The 18082-nt window shown below is 43.9% G+C and overlaps 1 protein-coding gene across 1 annotated transcript in view; it reads right to left on the reverse strand.

Annotated features, from left to right (window-relative positions):
- Positions 1-890: 890 nt before the first annotated feature.
- The window catches only part of LOC106648425 (hemicentin-2-like), a 42388-nt gene continuing 25196 nt past the window's right edge, over positions 891-18082 (reverse strand). The window contains exons 2-9 of the mRNA XM_014365326.2: positions 11081-12061; positions 10517-10997; positions 8317-9187; positions 7880-8240; positions 6594-6762; positions 3736-3914; positions 2261-2539; positions 891-1071 (exon numbers count right to left, since the gene is read on the reverse strand). Of these exons, the coding sequence (XP_014220812.1) occupies positions 905-1071; positions 2261-2539; positions 3736-3914; positions 6594-6762; positions 7880-8240; positions 8317-9187; positions 10517-10997; positions 11081-12061 (3488 nt within the window). The 3' untranslated portion in view covers positions 891-904. The remainder of the gene's footprint in view (positions 1072-2260; positions 2540-3735; positions 3915-6593; positions 6763-7879; positions 8241-8316; positions 9188-10516; positions 10998-11080; positions 12062-18082) is intronic.

The following is an 18082-nucleotide window of genomic DNA, read 5'->3' on the forward strand; positions in this document are numbered from 1 at the left end:
CTGGCTGAGAGCTGGTGGTGGTAGTGGTAGTAGCAGTGCTGCTACTACTACTGCTTGCTCCAACGCTCTTGACTGAGCTGCTTGTAGCTGTTGGGGCAGCTGATACCGCTGCCGAGGTACTGCCGTGACCTTCGATAACATCCGGAATGCTGGATAGTGGCCGTCGCCCGAGTCCGGACTTGTGGCCAGTGTCGCCGTCGAGACTAATACCAAGGCACTCATCGGTAAATTTTACTCGACGTGCGCTCGGTTCTTTTATGCCTAGGTTTTCTTTAGACTCTTTGACAAGTGAAGCAGCTCGGCGTAATAGCGCAGCCGAGTCAGCAATGTCGTTTTCGGCGCCGAGAAGATGCTGTTGCCTTTCAACCATCGAGCGTGCTGTAGCCGCAGCGGCCAAAAGCTCGTCCGATACGCCACTTAAGCGTGGACAGGAGTCGGGTATCTCGGGAACGACTTCCAATAGGCCAGGTCGTGGACGAGCGAGGGTTGCGTGGCTATCTAGCAAACTTCGACGTCTTTGAAGCGATGCGAGCTCCATATCTGCGCTGACCTCAAGCAGGCCGGACTTGTCGATGCGTCGGGTTGTCGGTGCCGGCGCTACCGGTTGTTGCTGCGATTGTTGCTGTTGGGGCGTACGTCTAGGCAACGTGGCAAAGTAAAAGGCATTGTTTGTGCTAACGTGAGGCTGTTGGTGCGCAAAACCCGTGGGCGAACGAAGGGGATAGCTCGTATTTAGAGCTGGACTAGCGCTGGACGGTCGGTAATTGGGTTCATTTTCGATGACAATTTCCATTTGATGGGGAGCCGCAGCGATTGACTGTTGAGCCTGCTGCTGGCTATTAGGGGCCTGCTGCTAGAGCCAGGTCGTGCGCGATTTGCCGGCTCGCGAGCCGGTCTGTTGATCTCAGACAATGATTTCGCGGATTATGCGCCTTGCCCGGCTGTTGGGCGTCGAGTAGCCCGACTCCATCGATGGATCGTCATAAGATAAACTAACACCTTGTGGTGGTTTTGGCTCCTCTTCACCGTAATTCTCTTGATATGGCAATCCCGACACATCATAGGGTGAGTCTGAAAAAGAAAACAATAATTCAAAAATTGAAACATTTTTCGAATAACTACCTTCAAAAATATCAAGCGGCACGCTTTAAAGAATAGCTATGAGTTTTATGCGAGGAAAAATATGTATCAATATTAGTATGTGATAATAGTGATACTGGTAAAGAAAGAGGTTTGCTGTGTGATTTCATTTAAACTGAAATTTTCGCTTGACTTATAATGGCGATAGGGCGATTAGTCACACCTTACGTAACAGCATTAAACTACAATTGAACGTGTACTTGTGAATGCACCGGAGAACAAATTGCGGTTTCCAAGACGCGAAGCACGTGCCGCGTATCGAATGAAGCAACTGCTGTAAGTGGTCAAGCGCGCAATACAATAGACCCGATTGTTTTTTCTCTCCCACGCATTTCTCTCGTTCACGAACTGGCCTGTATCGAAATTATCTGCCTAAGAGATTGTTTTTTTCGTCGATGCATCATGTTGCTATGGAGCGTATGATTTGTTCGCGTCGCGAAAGCAACTGTTTAACGGAAACGATAACCAAATTGACAACCGTCAAACTTACTGCTATGCAATAGTAATTATGTATATGTATATGAGTGGATACATAGATATAAAGAGCGAGAGTTTACTGTACTGGTAGGTAGCAGTAATTGCACTAATACGATTATATGCTTGGGTATATTTGCATTGCCGCGTGTGTATGTGAACGTACATTAATTCGATGATGTTGATGATGATGATGAGGATGATGAAATAGAATGAGAGAGAAATATTCAGTTGACAGAATGCCTGCCACTATCTACGCCCAAGTAAATACTTGACGTAAACGTGTACGGCATGAGTGCGCTACGTGTGCGGGATATATGAATAATACACACACGAAGAAACGGACGAGTGCAATCGTGTCTGTGTTTATTATAGTATACCAACTCGCTGTCGTTGCGTGTATGGGCACTCGCATCGCTACCTGCATATTTCTCTCAGCTATTTATTAATTTATATCATCATTCAATATAAACGAGAATTCCTTTGTGGCCTTCCGATTTTTCAAAAATGTATGTGATTAATCACGTATGAGGACGAGACTGACCAACTTTCGAATTGGATCGATACTCATTTTTACATGCGAGAACATCCGACAGGTATACGGAAGAACGTGCACACAAATGTAAAATTTAGCTCGGTAACTTACCTATTAATTTTTGATTTTTGAAAGGTTCGCAAAACTGTTGTCTACTCAGATTGTGACTTTCTCTGTATTCGGCCTGTGGCATATAGTGCTGATGGGCTGGATAGTCGGACTCGGTTGGCGCGTAACCACCCATGTCGTACGGATTACCGACGACACCGGTGTTGACTCCGACGCCGTTGGCAGCTGCATTTTTCATCTGCCATATCGAGTCTTGCGAATTGACCGAGCCGCCGTTGTTCGAATTCGAATAACTGTTCTCCATATAACCCATGTTGACACCTGTGAACAATTACGTAGTAAATGAAACCTTTGCATTTAAGATCTTTGATTTTGAATTAAGCTCTCGTAAATCGCATAAAAATTGTGTGCATCCATGAAGCGTACGTGAGCTATGCGAAATTAGTTAATCCAACAAGAAAGCATCAGGATTTGATGTATTAAAGAAAAGTAGGTCGAGAAAAAGTAGTGAATATGTATGAAGAGAGCGCGATTTAAAGTGCTATATATTTTCACGAGAAAAGTTTAACTAGCCTAAGAGTACAATCTTTATTAACGAAGATTACAGTGACCTATGAGCGCAGCGGGGCGCATATAATAAAAGACCGTTTTAAAAGTATTTTTCAAAAAAAAAAAGAACTTAAGTGGGAATTAAGGCTTTAAAGGCCAGTTATATACTTCTGAACTGTCAACTCGATATGGGCACGTGCCTTGAACTTTTTCGAGTTATAATAATTACTTTCAACAAATTTTATTTTAAATAGGATTCGCGTGCATTGCCTGGCTTATTTATATGCATGAGTGTATATCTTTTCTTTCAGAAATACAATGCATGGAATGGCAAGGCGTGCTCGGCTTTCAAGTTTTCCATATCCGACAGGCAAACTCTTTTTCGTTCAAACTTGCGGGAATAAAGGCGCGGCCAATGGGATTCAACTTTATTATTTATTATCATGCAGCGCAGATATATATGTGCGTTGAGTTTAAGTATGTATCGATACTTTTATAAAATGCACACTCTTTGAGGCAGTATTATAAAATTTTGATCGATGTTTTTCCAACAACGCGGATTCGAGTAAAGAATATGCGTATAAAAAAGTTTAGCAGGTTATTTGAGTAACTTGTCAGATAAGAAATCCAGTTCGAATTGTTGAATTTTTTCTATTCGAAATTTATCAAAAAAATGTGCGTTTATTTGATTCGCGGTTAGCTGACTTTCTTTTATAGCTTCTTATCGAGCAAACATTTTGATTGACTTCGGCCGAGGAAAAATTATCTTGATCAATGCGTCTGGAAAGTATTACAATAATTCACCAAACTTGCAAGATCAATCGGTCCAAGCTCGAAAAATACATCAACTAGCAATGAAAGCGTATTTGAAGAAGCAAAGGAACAAAAGTTTTAATCTTCACATTTAGAATTATGAGGAGGAAAATAAATCAAAGTCGTGAGAATATTAAAGAGGATCGATGCCTTACCATTGATATTGTGATTGGACTGGTGGTATCCGTATCCTGTCTGGCCGTATGCCGGGCTCTTGGAGTCCTCGAGGGCCAAGGCATGATCCAGACTGTGCTCGAGTGCCTTGTTCTCGGCGTAATATGGTGGAGGCGCCTGCGTTTGACCGCCGTTGCTCGTAACCAAGCTCGGCCTCACGCTGCAAATAAATCAATCAATTAACGAACATAGCCCCATTCGTGATTCATTCGCGTCTATTCATGTAATTTCGATGCTCCGAGCAAACTCATTTTACGATAACAAAACGATGAAACATTTTATACGTATATGTACAGCGCGTTAAAAGTTGCGCCGGGGTTATCAAAAGAGCATATCGGAAGCCACTTGGCTTTAACAATAAATGTATGTGACGAGACATGCGATTGAGCGGCGCGGCTGTTGCATCATGTAATGATCGTTCAAGCGTTAAAAATACGCGCCTGTGTATACTTAAAAGCGCTGCTAACGCGCGTTGGCTCGCGAGTTCGCGTCGTGGCTATAGATTAAAACTCAAGATTGTCTTTTTCTCATTAACGACGACGGATGTCGATGATTTTATCCTTCTTTTTTGCCATACCACGGAAAATATCAGCGCGCGATATCGAGATAGCAATCAAGAAACGCGAAGAATTTCCCATTATGCTGTATGGCTAGTCGATTATTTTTTCATGCTCTATTTCTCGTATGCGCAGGTAGAAAATGAAGTAACCATTGATTAAATAATATTGTACGAGTTGAATTATTTTTCCTCGCAATTGCCTGACTTTCATATGCAAAACAAACAAGTCATTTGTTTTAAAAAGAAGATGGGAAGAAAATTAATTAACTTTTTTAGTTAAAAGGACGAATAATCGAAGTATTCTCCATCGACAACTTGAAATTTGACAAATAGGTTTGTATAAATAGGATTATGGTCAAACGTAATATCCTTTGTAACTATCGATAGAATGAGGAAAAGATATAAACGATAAATCAAATGGTTAGAGAGAAGGCAAAATAAAAAACGATGAAGCATCTGGCCGAGGGATACAGATATAGTAGCAACAAAGCAATCAATTCCTTCAGTTTATCAGTGTATGAAAAAGAACATCGTATACGAGAGGACAAGAGGCCTGAGGGTTTCAGCGGAAATCAATTTGGCTGCTCAGCGAAAAATCTGTACACACGAAGCAGCAGCAGCAGCAGCTCAAGAGACAAGAAGAAGCGGCCAGTTACTCGTCCTATGTATCGGAAATTTACCAGGGACGTTGACGTTGGGCAGCGATTATCTCTCTCTCTCTCTCTCTCTCTCTCTCTCTCTCTCTCTCTCTCTTGCTCTCGCTCTCCTGCTCTCTCTTGGGCACAAGCGCGTGCCTCGTAGCAGTCCAGCTTCTAGAAAATCGAGTTCTCTGTTTCTCTCTCGCATGTGGCGTGCATCTCTTGGAGCAGTTTTCAAGGGCTCTGGCAAGCATATGCTACACGTATGCATGTATATGCATAAATCTTATGCTGCCACATATACGTATATGCGCTGAGACGCACATAGCGGGAAGAGTGGATTGCCTTCACGAGATGGAAAAAGAGAAGTGCATTGCACACGTAGCAACAGCAGCAGCGCAGCCGCTTCTGCTTGAAAATGCTTCGGGTATCGGCTGAGACACGCTCCAAGGACCTCTTATATACCAGCCAGCTTCTCTCATTCTCTCTCCCTCTCTTTCTTTCGAACGTTTGCTACTCGCGCTGCATCTACCTTTTTATGCTTTACGCTTCATATGCTCTTTTTGCATCCAACAACGGCTTTACAGAGGCCTCTTCTTCGTCTTCTTTCTCCCCTCTTTTCTCGCGTATCGCGTTTTACTTATTACTCCGCTAGTTATTTTACAATCTTTAAATAATTTTATTTCAATTTAAAATTTGCTTTTCTTGTAGATGCATTTATGCGAATAATTTATTTGACTCTGTGAGTGGAAGATGATTACAAATGAAAAATGATGCTTATAAAATACATCATCTTTCAGCAATAAACACTGCGTGTTAAAATACGATTATACGTTTGAAATAAAGTATGCTTTAAATCATGCTTCGGGTACGAAATATATGTTTTGAAAGTCACCAACCCCTGAGTGCTTTTTAAAAAATCAATCTTCTTTATCACTTTACGTAATTTCTTATTGTGCATTTTTTCACGCGAGTAAGTAGACACATAATACCATCTACGAGATTTTTTTCCACACTTGGATTTCATGTTTGAACTGCTTAAGAAAAAACTGTCTAGCATAAAGAGCACTTGGAGGCGAAGGTAGCAGAGACCATAAAATTCTAGTGATCTGACTTTCAGATTTTTTCATATTGCGTAGGATTTGACCTGCTCGAGAGGGCGGGCGGTGAGCACTGAGCTAATTTTTCGTGCGAGGAGAAGAAATATAATGCAAATCACGGAGAGCAACAGACTTCATTCATTTCGAAAAACCTTTAAATGTTTCAAGGGAGAAGTGCGCGCGCTGCGCGGCCGAGGTGAGAATTAATATTATAGCCGCGTTCGCTCGCATTACTCTTGAAATCGAGGCATTTGAATAAACCTTCATCGAGGCTTAAGGTTAAGAAGTTTATAAGTATTTTCGACGAAAGCCAAGCTGCGGCACGAACATTTCAACAGCGACGACGTGAATTTAATTTGACTGCTCGAAAATTAGAATGAGACGTGGAAAATTGTTTTAGTTCAGTGAGAAATACTTCAGAGAGCTCGGCGGCGGGCGGGAAAGCTCGCATACGTTCTTAGCCCGAGAATTCCCGATGCGCTGAGATCATTATCATCATTATTAAGTTGGAAAATGAAATGAGCGAACAATGCAATACTTACGCATTCGAGTCCATTTCGTAGTCTTTGGCTTTGGCAGCGTGTTTCCTGCGACAGCGACAGAACAGCAGCAGCAGCGCAACGAACAGCAGAAACACTGCGCCGCTCACCACCAGGGCTATGAGCGTCGGGGTCGCGAGCGCACCAGCTTGCGCGATGTAAGACGGCCCAACTGCAACATGAATAATTAGTGGGTTATACATATGGCTACGTATATATAAACTATATAAATGCAGTTGATAATTTTGCCTGACACACACAGTTTGCCGACTGTTTTACTATTATATACATCTGTCGTGCCGAGCGCGTCGCGTTCCTGCACGCAATAACTCTTGCTTGTAGCAAAAATTTGTTATATTTATTATATGCTGCACAAATGCAGCGCACAGGAAGCTGCGTGCGTACACGCGTGTCATAGACTGTGAATATAGTCGAGTCTCGTGTGTGCCGTGCATGGGACCAAGCGCGACAGTACGCGGCTGCCGAGTTAATGAAATGGCGATGCCGTTGCTCTGCCCGTGGTTGTTTTTCAAACGACGATGCGACACTTGATAATGCGCGCGAGCTCGCTCCGCAACGTTGTAACTGACACATTTTCTGCTACCTCGAGGTATTATTTAATTAAGTTTTAAAGTTCGTTTGTTTTGTTGTTGGTTTTGATCATAACATGTATAAATATATATATATGCTCGTACTTATATTATGTATTATATATATATGCAGACATAGATTCGGTACGTACATGCAGTGCATGAATTTACTCTTTAGCAGAGAGAAGCTACGTAATTAATTATGTACGTATGCACAAATAATTGCGAAACACGGCTGCATAATGTGCTCGACCTATTTTGAAAATTACATCTGTTAAAAGAAGCGAGTATTTAATATTCATACACGAGAATCTAAAAGGAGGCAAATCAGCGGAGTCGATACGTGTATACCTGAGTGCCACACGACTAGAATATAATAACTATGCTTCGAGTTACAGAAATAACAAACGGCACTCTTATTCTAAAGGCTATGAACGATATTCATTGGAGTTTCTTTGAAATCCGGAAACATCTCGAGCGTTTAATACGTCGCTCTCTTATTCGTTCCAGCAATCTTTGCTCCCGAGCGACGTTATCTCCTTCTTTGCCCAACTCTCAATGGCTCGATAATCTTTTCCATTTTCCGCGCGCGTAAGCTTCTTTTAAATCTTGAGCCGTTGGAAAACCAAAATCTTTCAAAGCACCGGAAATCGTAATGACGAGCCAAGTGAAACGAAGCGAAAAGCTCCTAATACTAACCTTCGGCTTCGACGTATTCGCCGCAGCGCTGTCTGTCTGCTTTCAGGCAGAACCTGACGCGAATCCTCGGCTCGGAGCTCGACGCGGTGGGATCATCGAGGATACCCTCGCGCTGTGTGCTTACTTCGCCGCGCACGTCGAGCGGCCATTCGTCAACGGGATTCCATTTGTTGTTCAAACCGGAGTCTGATTTTTCGATCGAAGCTACCAGAGCCAAACAAGTTGGACCCGTGGTGATAGCCAGAGCACCTCCCTCTGGATCGTAGGTGATTCGCAACGGCTGAGGAATTTTTGCTACGGCAGTTGTAGCGACAACTTCGTCGGAATAGTCCGAATGATCGAGGGTATTGTACACTTTTACCTATAAAAAAAAGAACAGTAAAAATATTTAATGTTGTTCCATTTAAAAACTATGATTGCACAGGAAATTAATTTACCTTGAAGGCATAAGACTGATGCTGATCCAAGTCGGTAACGTTGCAAGGGTTCGACTTGCGACAGTCGAGTTCCTGCCACTGCCCGGAGGTGGTGCTATGTGGAGGCGCGCAGTCCGGAGCGATTACATCGTCACTGCCGGCTACTCGCCTATACGAGATGAAGTACTTAGTCATGGGCAAGCCTCCGTCGAAGACGAGATCCCAGACCAAGGCAACGAACGTTGGGCCGACATCCATGGCTCTCACGTTGATCGGTTGCTCGGGAGCACCTTTAGGCTGTAACTTGATGGTCGAGGTGATGCTACCCTGGGCGTTTGCGGCACGGCAGCTGTAGTCACCGTAATCGGAGTCGCGGATCTTGGCGATTCTCAAGACGGATGTGTACACGTCGTACTGGTCGCTCGTCGTCGAAATCTCGTAATGAGCATCACTGGACGAGCCTTGGAGAGGGGCACTGTTCGTACCGAAGCTCCACTGGAACTCAGGTTTGGGCCATGCTTGGACCTTGCACGTGACGTTGGCGAACTCGCGTAAATCAGCTGCTACCTTGTCGTAGATATTCAACACGATCGGCGAGTGCTCGACTTTGAGCATCATTTGCGACTCGACTTTCTTGACGTCGTTCTCGAAGACACAGGTGTACTTGCCACGATCGTTAGCGATTATCTTGTCGGTTTCCGGACGAGCGTTACCCAAAAAGCTGAGAGTTGAGTTTACAGTTATGACGCGTCCATGGCCCTCGTTATTGATCGTTGTCACTCGATACAAGCTCTGATCAGCGGTTAGTTCGCGATCGTCTTTGAGCCAACGCACCGATGGACGAGGTTTGCCCTGAGCTACGCAAGACACTTGGAAGGAAGATTCACCAACCCTAATAATAATAAAAAAACATTTCGTTAATACCCATTAAGTAATGAAAAGGATTTAAAATTAGCACGCACGGATTATCGCGATAAACGATCAACCAAAGTATGGCATTTCACCTAACGGCACTCGAGATTATTGATTTGCACTTTGCCGGTCGCGATGTCGCGCACTTGAACCAATATGCATTGCGTATACAACTAATTGCTTGATTTCCGTAATTGGCGCTCTTTGAAGCTGTATCATAAGTACTTCGAGTAGTTGGATGTCCCGATTTATTCTAAAGCAGCAGCAGCAGCCAACAAGCTTTTCAAGAAGGTCACGAAGGTCACGACTGCGCCGAGGACGATCGCTAAGAATTGGTTTAAAGGTCGTGCGCAAAATCCTATTTAAGCGAAGCTAGTTGGTGTTGTGCGTGTGCGAGTACTGCGTGCGTGCAGCGAGTGCATATCGTTCGCGCGCGAGGGATTATAATATCAGAAGGCCATCATTATGTGCTCCGCTCCTGCTCTGCGAGCGCCGTGCGTTGGGAAAAAGATCATCGTGAGTCAGGCAGTGCAATTGCTGCTGCGCGTCGTCATTAAAATGCATGCATATATGTACGCGCGATCATTAAAGAAAGCTAAAAGCTCAACGTTGAGCGATGCTTATCAAAGAAAACGAACCTTCTCACGCTCGTTAATTATCATTATTATATACATACATAAGTTATACGCGTGAATATGTTTATTATATGCGTGTTCACGGCGCATCCAATGAAAATATATATTCCCTAGCCCTATACGTGCAGTATGAAAGATCTGCGCGACTCCCTCGGCTTTTTCTCGCTAACCGCGTAAGACTACTGTAATCATTCATTTGTTTAATTTTCCAAAGTATATATGCGCGTATGAACAATGAAGCGAATTAAAACGCGCGGTCAGCTTTCTTCAGAGTATCTCATCGTAGTCTTGATTGTATTCCTCACGAATTAATTGAAAACAATATTTCAGAGGCAATGAAAATTAAAAATAGTTGAAGCCTATTTCTATCGGCCGAGAATTGAAATAGTCTATAAAAACTTCTCCTACTGAATTACGAATATGTATAAGAATGCCCAACCTATTTCCGGACGAGTCGATTAGAGAAAGTCGCGCGCGGTCGTGAGCGCGCAGTATTGAACGGAAATCGAACTTGCACCATAATTTGTGGCGTCTTCGACCGTTCGAAATATATTTACCTATAAAATTTAGATATTCGTGCTATATTTGCTAAGATTGATCTTTGGTTTATTTCGATTCATTCGGGTGGGATATATAGACTATAAATGGATTAGCATAAAAAAGGCATGACTCACTTCCTCGTGACGTGTGGCTGGAGCTTGGTAAGAATCTTGGGTGGCTGCTGTACGGTCAAATTAACAGAGGCCGCCTCGCCGTTGCCGATCTCGTTGAAGGCATGGCAGCGGTAAATTCCCTCGCTGCCGAGGTGCACCGCTGCGATCTCGTACTTGGATCCGGAGTGCTCGTTGGGCATGATTCCGCTGTCGTCTTCGCGCGACCACTTGAAGCTGGCCTCGGGATAGCCGGGTGGATTGGCCGTGCACGTGAGGATGACTTTGGTGGACTCGTTGGCCACGGGCGAGTCAGGCGTGATGCGAGCTGGACCGGGCTTGTGTCGAACACGGATCTCCACATTGGCGCTGGCCGTGTGTTCTCTGCGTTCGCCGTTCGACGGATGCACCCAGTTGGACGCGCGACAGCTGTAATTGCCAGCGTGATCGGCCGTGACGCGGGACAATCGCAAAATCGATCCAGTGACTCGGAATTCCGGACGTCCTGAGAAAAGTAAATTAGCAATGATTGCGTTAGAGACGCACTCGCGCGATATGCTGCATCAAAATGAAAAAACCAAAACTTACCATCACGGAACCACTCGATTTTGCTTGCTGGGGGATTGGACGAGACGTTGCAGTGTACAGCTACGGTATCTTCGACCTCGACCTCTCGGAGTCTATCGCCCTCGATGGAGACGGTCGGAGGGTACTGAACGTCGAGAATAAGATAGCTCTCGCCCTTCTTGCTCAGACCGTTGTCAGCCTGGCAAGTGTATCGTCCGGCGTCTTGCATGGTCACCTTGTGTATCACGTGATTGAAGCTCGTACCGACGAAGCTGCCGTCCTTCATCCAGCGCACATTGCCTACGGCGGGCTTGGCGTCGACGTTACACTTGAGGGTGGCCAGGTTGTTGAGCTCGACCTTCAAGGGATTGTCGGTGCCGACTTTGACCCTCGGGAAGTAATTGACGTTGAGCACGACGCGAGCCGTGAGATTCTCGCCGGCCTTCATGGCGCGATTGCGCACGACGCAGCGCATCACCGACCTATCGTCGTCCTTCGACGGGATCATGACGTAGTTGCGGCCGGTGGCGACCACTTGATGGGAGTCGTCGCCGCGATACCACCTGACCTCGGGCTCGGGACTGCCACCGTACGTGTTGCAGGTGAGCTCGAGGCGCTCGCCCTCCTTGGCGACGCTGTTCGAGGGAGTGATGCTCGGGGGACCCGGTGGCCGCAGAACCGTCAGCGTGATGTTCTTGTGGTAGAGATTCTCGCCGGTGCCGCTCATCTTGACGCGACACTCGTACTTGCCGTTGTCGCGCTCGTACGAGACGTTGCGGATCTCCAGGTCGTACTGACCTTGCTCGGCGCGCAGCGAGACACGGTAATAGGGGGCCAGAGAATCCCGACCGATGGCTGCATTGTCATGGGCATTGTTCGTGTGAGTGAGCCAGAAGTAGGTGGCATTGACAGTTGGCTTGTTGAAGCGACACTTGAGTAGCACCGTCGAGCCCTCGTGCGTGTCAACTTGCGTCTCCTCGGAGCCACGCGCTCGACCAACTCCTGCAATCACAAATAAAAGGTATACATTAGTATTGAATCATCGTAGCAATAGATTTTTAAATCTAGAGAAATTATGTCATGAATAGTGTTTTATCGAAGAAAATGTCAAAATGCAGTCGAATTAAAATTTCTCCTGCTTCAATGTAGCGTAGTAGAATATAGAAGAAGATCGTAAAATTGATTTTTTTTTAATCGAATCAATCTGTTGAAAGTAAAAATTGAAATGGCAAATTCGAAAGCTGCTCGTTGCAGCACGGCTTAGAAAGTGTAAATACACATTTTATTGTATTAAAAAAGAGAATAGCAGAGAGGCAGGAGCAACATCAGTAGTACCAGCTGCAGTGCAAGACATCGTTAAAAATTGCGATTGCAGCAGCAGTGCTTTGCTCGTTATAGAGTATAAGGAGAGTATGTATATAGCTCGCGTATTTCGAAAATATATATGCAATGCAACGATAGCTTTTCGTCGTCGTCGTCATCGTTCTGCAATATACAGCGACAACGGACGAGAGCTTTCTCCCCCCACCTGGCCACGCGAACAATGCGCATAATTAATTCGAAACGATGCCCATTCGAAGGAATAACAGTCGCTGGGTGCTTACGAATTTAAGTGCGCGCGAACGTACTTTTTCTCTTATTTTTTTTTCGTCGAGCGCGCGGCAAGAACCTTATAAAAGAAAGACGACGACGAGGGAGGTAGTGAAAAACGTCAGCAGCTTGAAAGAACTGTATATAAAATGGCAAGCGATGGCGCGAGTTTTTATATATACGTATAAGACGCGCGCGACAATCGTATCATCATCGTCATCAGCGTATATTCGCAGTAAAGGATTGTCCTGTCTTAAGTGGGTACTTGGGCGTAAAAGCTCGGAGTCGTCGTCGTCGTAGTCGGACGAGCCGAAGCTGCTCGAACGAGGGGCCGAGCTGGATCGTGTGCCGTCATCTGCCACTCGCGTGCAGCAGTGTAAAAGCTTCATTGGAATCGGGATTTCTTTACGAGAGCAGACGCATTTCGAGAGTCCGGAGACGTACGCGGGGAGGAAAGGGCGGGGGTCGAGGGGGACGAGGACGGGGGGAAACAGAGAGAGAGAGAGAGAGAGAGAAAGACGAGAGAAGAAGAGGAGTATCGAGTTTGCTTCGTGCCAACGGCAGTGCCGGCAAAAAGCTCGAGGAAACACGAAACGGGCGGTGCTCCTTTCTCTATATACGGCTATATACTGCGAGAGGGGTCTCTCTAGCGCTTCTAGATGCTTCAAGGCCTGGTGAAAATGATCGCATTTGTATTTATGGTCTATGAAATACGAAGGGGGCAACGCGCCCGGGAGAAGCCGATGAGGGACTTCGCTTACAGGTACAGACTACGACGACGTGCCCGTGTACAAATGTATGCGTACATATACATATAGTGCTCAAGAGTGCGAGAGGCGGCCGCCACCGCCTATCGACGTATAAACGGCGTGTTGGGATTCGTTTGACTATGATGAACTGTGTAACGTGTAATATAGTTGAAGGTCGCGCTTGATTTTGGCCTTTGTCTTCAGGCTCTGCTCTTGTGTTTTATATGGGGATCAGTTTCGAGAGCTATAGCGGCTCGATGAATTGGAAAGACGCCAATTTATACGTGAAGAGTATCTTTCCAAATCTGCAACGCGACTCCATTTGAAAACTCATCGATGCGTGTATTATTTTATAACTCGGTTGTACAGATTTTAAAATTATATCAGCTTTCAAATTTATGGAAATGTAGCACACGATCGAGATTCGACTGAATTAAATCACTTAGAAACGATCTACGGAATTAAAGCACGTTATACGTCTATCCATGGGTCTAGCGATCGAATCGGCATTAAAAATCCGGCGAGATGAAGGATTTATTTTATCGTATATATGAGCAATTCTCTAAATGAAACGCATTTTTTGAGGTAGAATCGCGGCAAATTTTTTTTTCAACCTACGCGGATACGGACCCCCGGGAAATGTTTTTGGGGGTCCTAGGAACATGTAACCACGTAGGAACCATTGAAATTTCAATAGTGCTTACTTTTATAGCTACTTTTGTGATTTAGAGGACGAAAAATCATGTTTTTTCGTAAATGCGGCTAGTTACTCGATTTCCAAGTCGTTGAAAAAGTATCAAAACTCATCTGAAAAATTTAACTAACTACTGTAATCGATAGGAAATTTTCTCAGCTTTCCAATGGTGCTATCAGATTTTCCCACAATTTGCTCATTCACCGAGAAAATCGCCATCAAACATGCCAAGCTAAATATCTCGAAAAACTCGGTACGGAAAAAGTGATCTTTGAGGTTTATTTTCGATTTTTCCTCGTGAAAATGAAATTTATCGAAAAATCTGACTACACCATGAGAAAGCTGAGGAAATTTTCTATCGAAAGCATATCTTCATTTATTTTTTGAGTCGAATTACAATGTTATACATGGGAATTTCTTTTACGTTGTTCGCTGTTTTCTGTTTCCGAGCTGATTCAGCGCGGTCGCGAGGTTTTCGGCTCGCTACAATCAAAACTAGCTCGTAATTCCACTGAAAAAATAAATGAAGATATGCTTTCGATAGGAAATTTCCTCAGCTTTCTCATGGTGTAGTCAGATTTTTCGATAAATTTCATTTTCACGAGGAAAAATCGAAATTAAACCTCAAAGATCACTTTTTCCGTACCGAGTTTTTCGAGATATTTAGCTTGGCATGTTTGATGGCGATTTTCTCGGTGAATGTGCGACTTATCGGAAAATCTGATACCACCATTGGAAAGCTGAGAAAATTTCCTATCGAACACAGTAGCCAGTTATTTTTTTTAGATGAGTTTTGATACTTTTTCAGCGACTTAGAAATTGAGTAATTAGCCGTATTTACGAGAAAACATGATTTTTCGTCCTCTAAATCACAAAAGTAGCTATAAAAGTAAGCACTATTGAAATTTCAATGGTTCCTACGTGGTTACATGTTCCTAGGACCCCCGAAAACATTTCCCGGGGGTCCGTATCCGCGTAGGTTGAAAAAAAAATTTGCCGCGATTCTACCTCAAAAAATGCGTTTCATTTAGAGAATTGCTCATATATGGGCTCACGCACAGAGTTAACAGTAAAGTCTTTTAAGCACGTTTCCCCCTTTGGCTCGTCTCTTTCACTCTATCGTTTCTCGTCGAGCACGCGGCAAAAAGTCGCGCGCGACGCGAACAGTAGCTGCTGGCGTTGCTTTATTAGTCGCATCTTCGAAAACCGTTTCTTCCATCAGCGAAATATACTGTTACGTGCTTTATGCTTCGACTGAGATGTCGTCGACGTGCGAGTGGAGCGCGTGTGTGTAAGTATATACGTTTGTGTAATACCGAAAGCCACTGTTGGAGGAAAAAAAATCGTATACACTGTACACACACTCTTTCTCTTTCAGGCTGCCAAAGTACCGTTTGTCAGTATATACATTCGAAGCATCCTCCGCTGCTGCTGCAGGCCATCTTCTTCTCTTATGTGTACTCGAGGGCTGTGCGAACCGACGCTTCTTTCCTTTCACGTGTCTTCGTTTTGTTAGTTATTAGTGGTCAAAAAGAGAAAGGTGACGTTCGTCGATCATATTTGGAAATCGACAATTTCGAACAAAAATAATTTGCACTGCCAACGTTACTAATAGCAATAACAACAAAAAAGAAAGAATGACTCGTCCACATAACCGATATTATATCTTTTTCATTGTGAAAGGAACAACGACAAAAAACAATGACGAATCAAAAAAAAAATTTCGGTACATAATGTAATTTGTACAATTGCCACTTGGAAATAATAGTTGTAGGGGAAAAATTTTCATCATGTGAAATCGCGAAAATTCAATAAGAGCACCTGCTGTTGTTAATGACGCAGGAGATATATATTTCGAAATCTATTAAATTGGATGAAGGAGAGAAGCGAGTTCAATGGAGCATAAATCGTATATACGAATTGCCAATACACCAATCCGCAAATTCCTTGCGGTTATAAAGCTTTGAAATACGAAAAATCCATCACCCATAAATGCTCTCCATCAAAAGAGAAAAGGAGAGGAGGGGAAAAAATCTTTCAAAATAAGAAATCAATGGCAATGAGTTTATAAATAAACAAGACGAAGTAATCACGAAATTTACAATAGCCGTGTGCTATAGATCTACGAGTGAATTCGATTGAAAAACATTTCGAGCTTGTGCAGCAGTGCAGAATGAGAGCTTGGACGCGCAGCTAATGTGTCGAATGCCACTATAGTGCTCGAAGAGCACAACTCACTTCGAGACTCGAGATCATGTTCGTTCGAATATTGTGTGTGTGTTGTGTATGTGTTATGCGTCTTGAGCGAGTCGAGGCTCACTCGGCAAGAAATGAATGTGGGTCGCGACCGATGGGTCGTGTAACGGTATACCCGCGAGTGGCTACGTACTCCAGAGTGCCTTTCTCTTTTTCATTTGGCTAAAGGCTGATTCTTACGAGTCAGCAACGGCAGCAGCCAACAAACCTTCTTGCATATATTTTGCGGGATTGTGCGGCTTACAGCGTGTATAACCTACGCTCTCTCGAAAGATGAGTCAGTGCGCTCGTATCGATGATCGTAATACCTCTTCATGCAACCCAAGTTGAATTTAACTTATGATGATTTGCTTATCAAGAAATAAACATATTTGCATACGTAGTTACTTTTAAATTAAAACAAGTGTGCATATTCTTAAGTATTCGAAAAAAAAATTATGACGAAATTTTCAATGTTCAATCATTTTAGAGAAAAAGAGAAAGGAAATCGAAATGATAAATTTGACGCGAACGCGAGGCCAGACGCAATCACAGCCCAATCTATATATAAAAACAATTACGAGGCTCGGCAGTGTCGGTATCCAGGGTGAAAATAGAAAATCATGGTCAAAAAAATCACGGGTAACTGTCAAGTGTAATCGGCATCGTCAGCGCCGTCAAGTCGTATAGAGAATGTGCCGTGCGAGAAAAGAAATAGAAAAGATTAGGGAAAGTTTAATGCGTCCGCGCCTGAAGCTTTCTTCCAGCTAGTTAACGTGAACACGCGTTACCGTGGCGGCCAGTTTTATGCTGATAAATATTAGGTAGTAAGCGAGAGCAGAGCAAAATGTGTCGTGTATTACAATAATGAGGCGGAATAATATTTTGTTCCTCATTAGAGTTTATATATACATACACGAAACCTTTCACTGTAATTGTTCGTCCGGAGTTTGCCAGAGTCATAGTGCGTTGGCTTTATATTATACCGGTACGCAGCAAAGAAATATCCGATACTCACCGAAGTTAAAATTAACGAAGCAAGACGCGCCCACAGCATTATAAAGTCTGCGATTTTCCATTCATAAACGATTCGGAAGTAAATAAAAGCCAGGCTAAGAGAATGTGTATTCGTATTATCGCGCATGAGGAATGCTCGCCTGCATCGTATGTATATTGCGCGCACACCTACACACACATACACACATCTGCAACTCTTCGCAAATAACGAGGCTAAAGAGCAAACGGGAAAGAGAGTATTAAAAGTATTACGATTCGGTTGGCTTGGCACGTGCGCGAGTGACACAATTATTCCCGATAGCTTGTTCAGCGTCGCAGCAGTCAAGTGCACGAAACCATGCGAGAACTATGTGTGTATAGTACAACAGAAATACGTACATGGCAAGAGAGAAACGCAACGAGAAAAAGGTGTGTGCGTTCGTTATGGCTTTTAGCTCGCGAGCAACGTAAATTATAGATATGTACGCGTTCATATAACGCATACATCTGTGCAATTTTGCCGTGTATCGGCTGCGGCAAGTATTAAGCGAGAATTTCATTTCCACTGGGTGACGCGCGTGTCAGCTATATACGCAACAAATGCTTATTGACGTCGAATTTTCAGACGGAAAGAAAGCTCTTTTCTCTCATTTTCTCTCAAACGAGCGCATATGGATTCCTCTTATAAGATCGCGTAGTCGTCGTCTCGTTGTCGTAGTCGCAGTCTCAGAATTCTCATCGCAGATCCTAAAAGAAAAC

This window comes from Trichogramma pretiosum, unplaced genomic scaffold (genome assembly GCF_000599845.2).
Source record: "Trichogramma pretiosum strain Unisexual culture from Peru unplaced genomic scaffold, Tpre_2.0 scaffold20, whole genome shotgun sequence".
NCBI classification, from domain to species: Eukaryota; Metazoa; Arthropoda; class Insecta; order Hymenoptera; family Trichogrammatidae; genus Trichogramma; species Trichogramma pretiosum.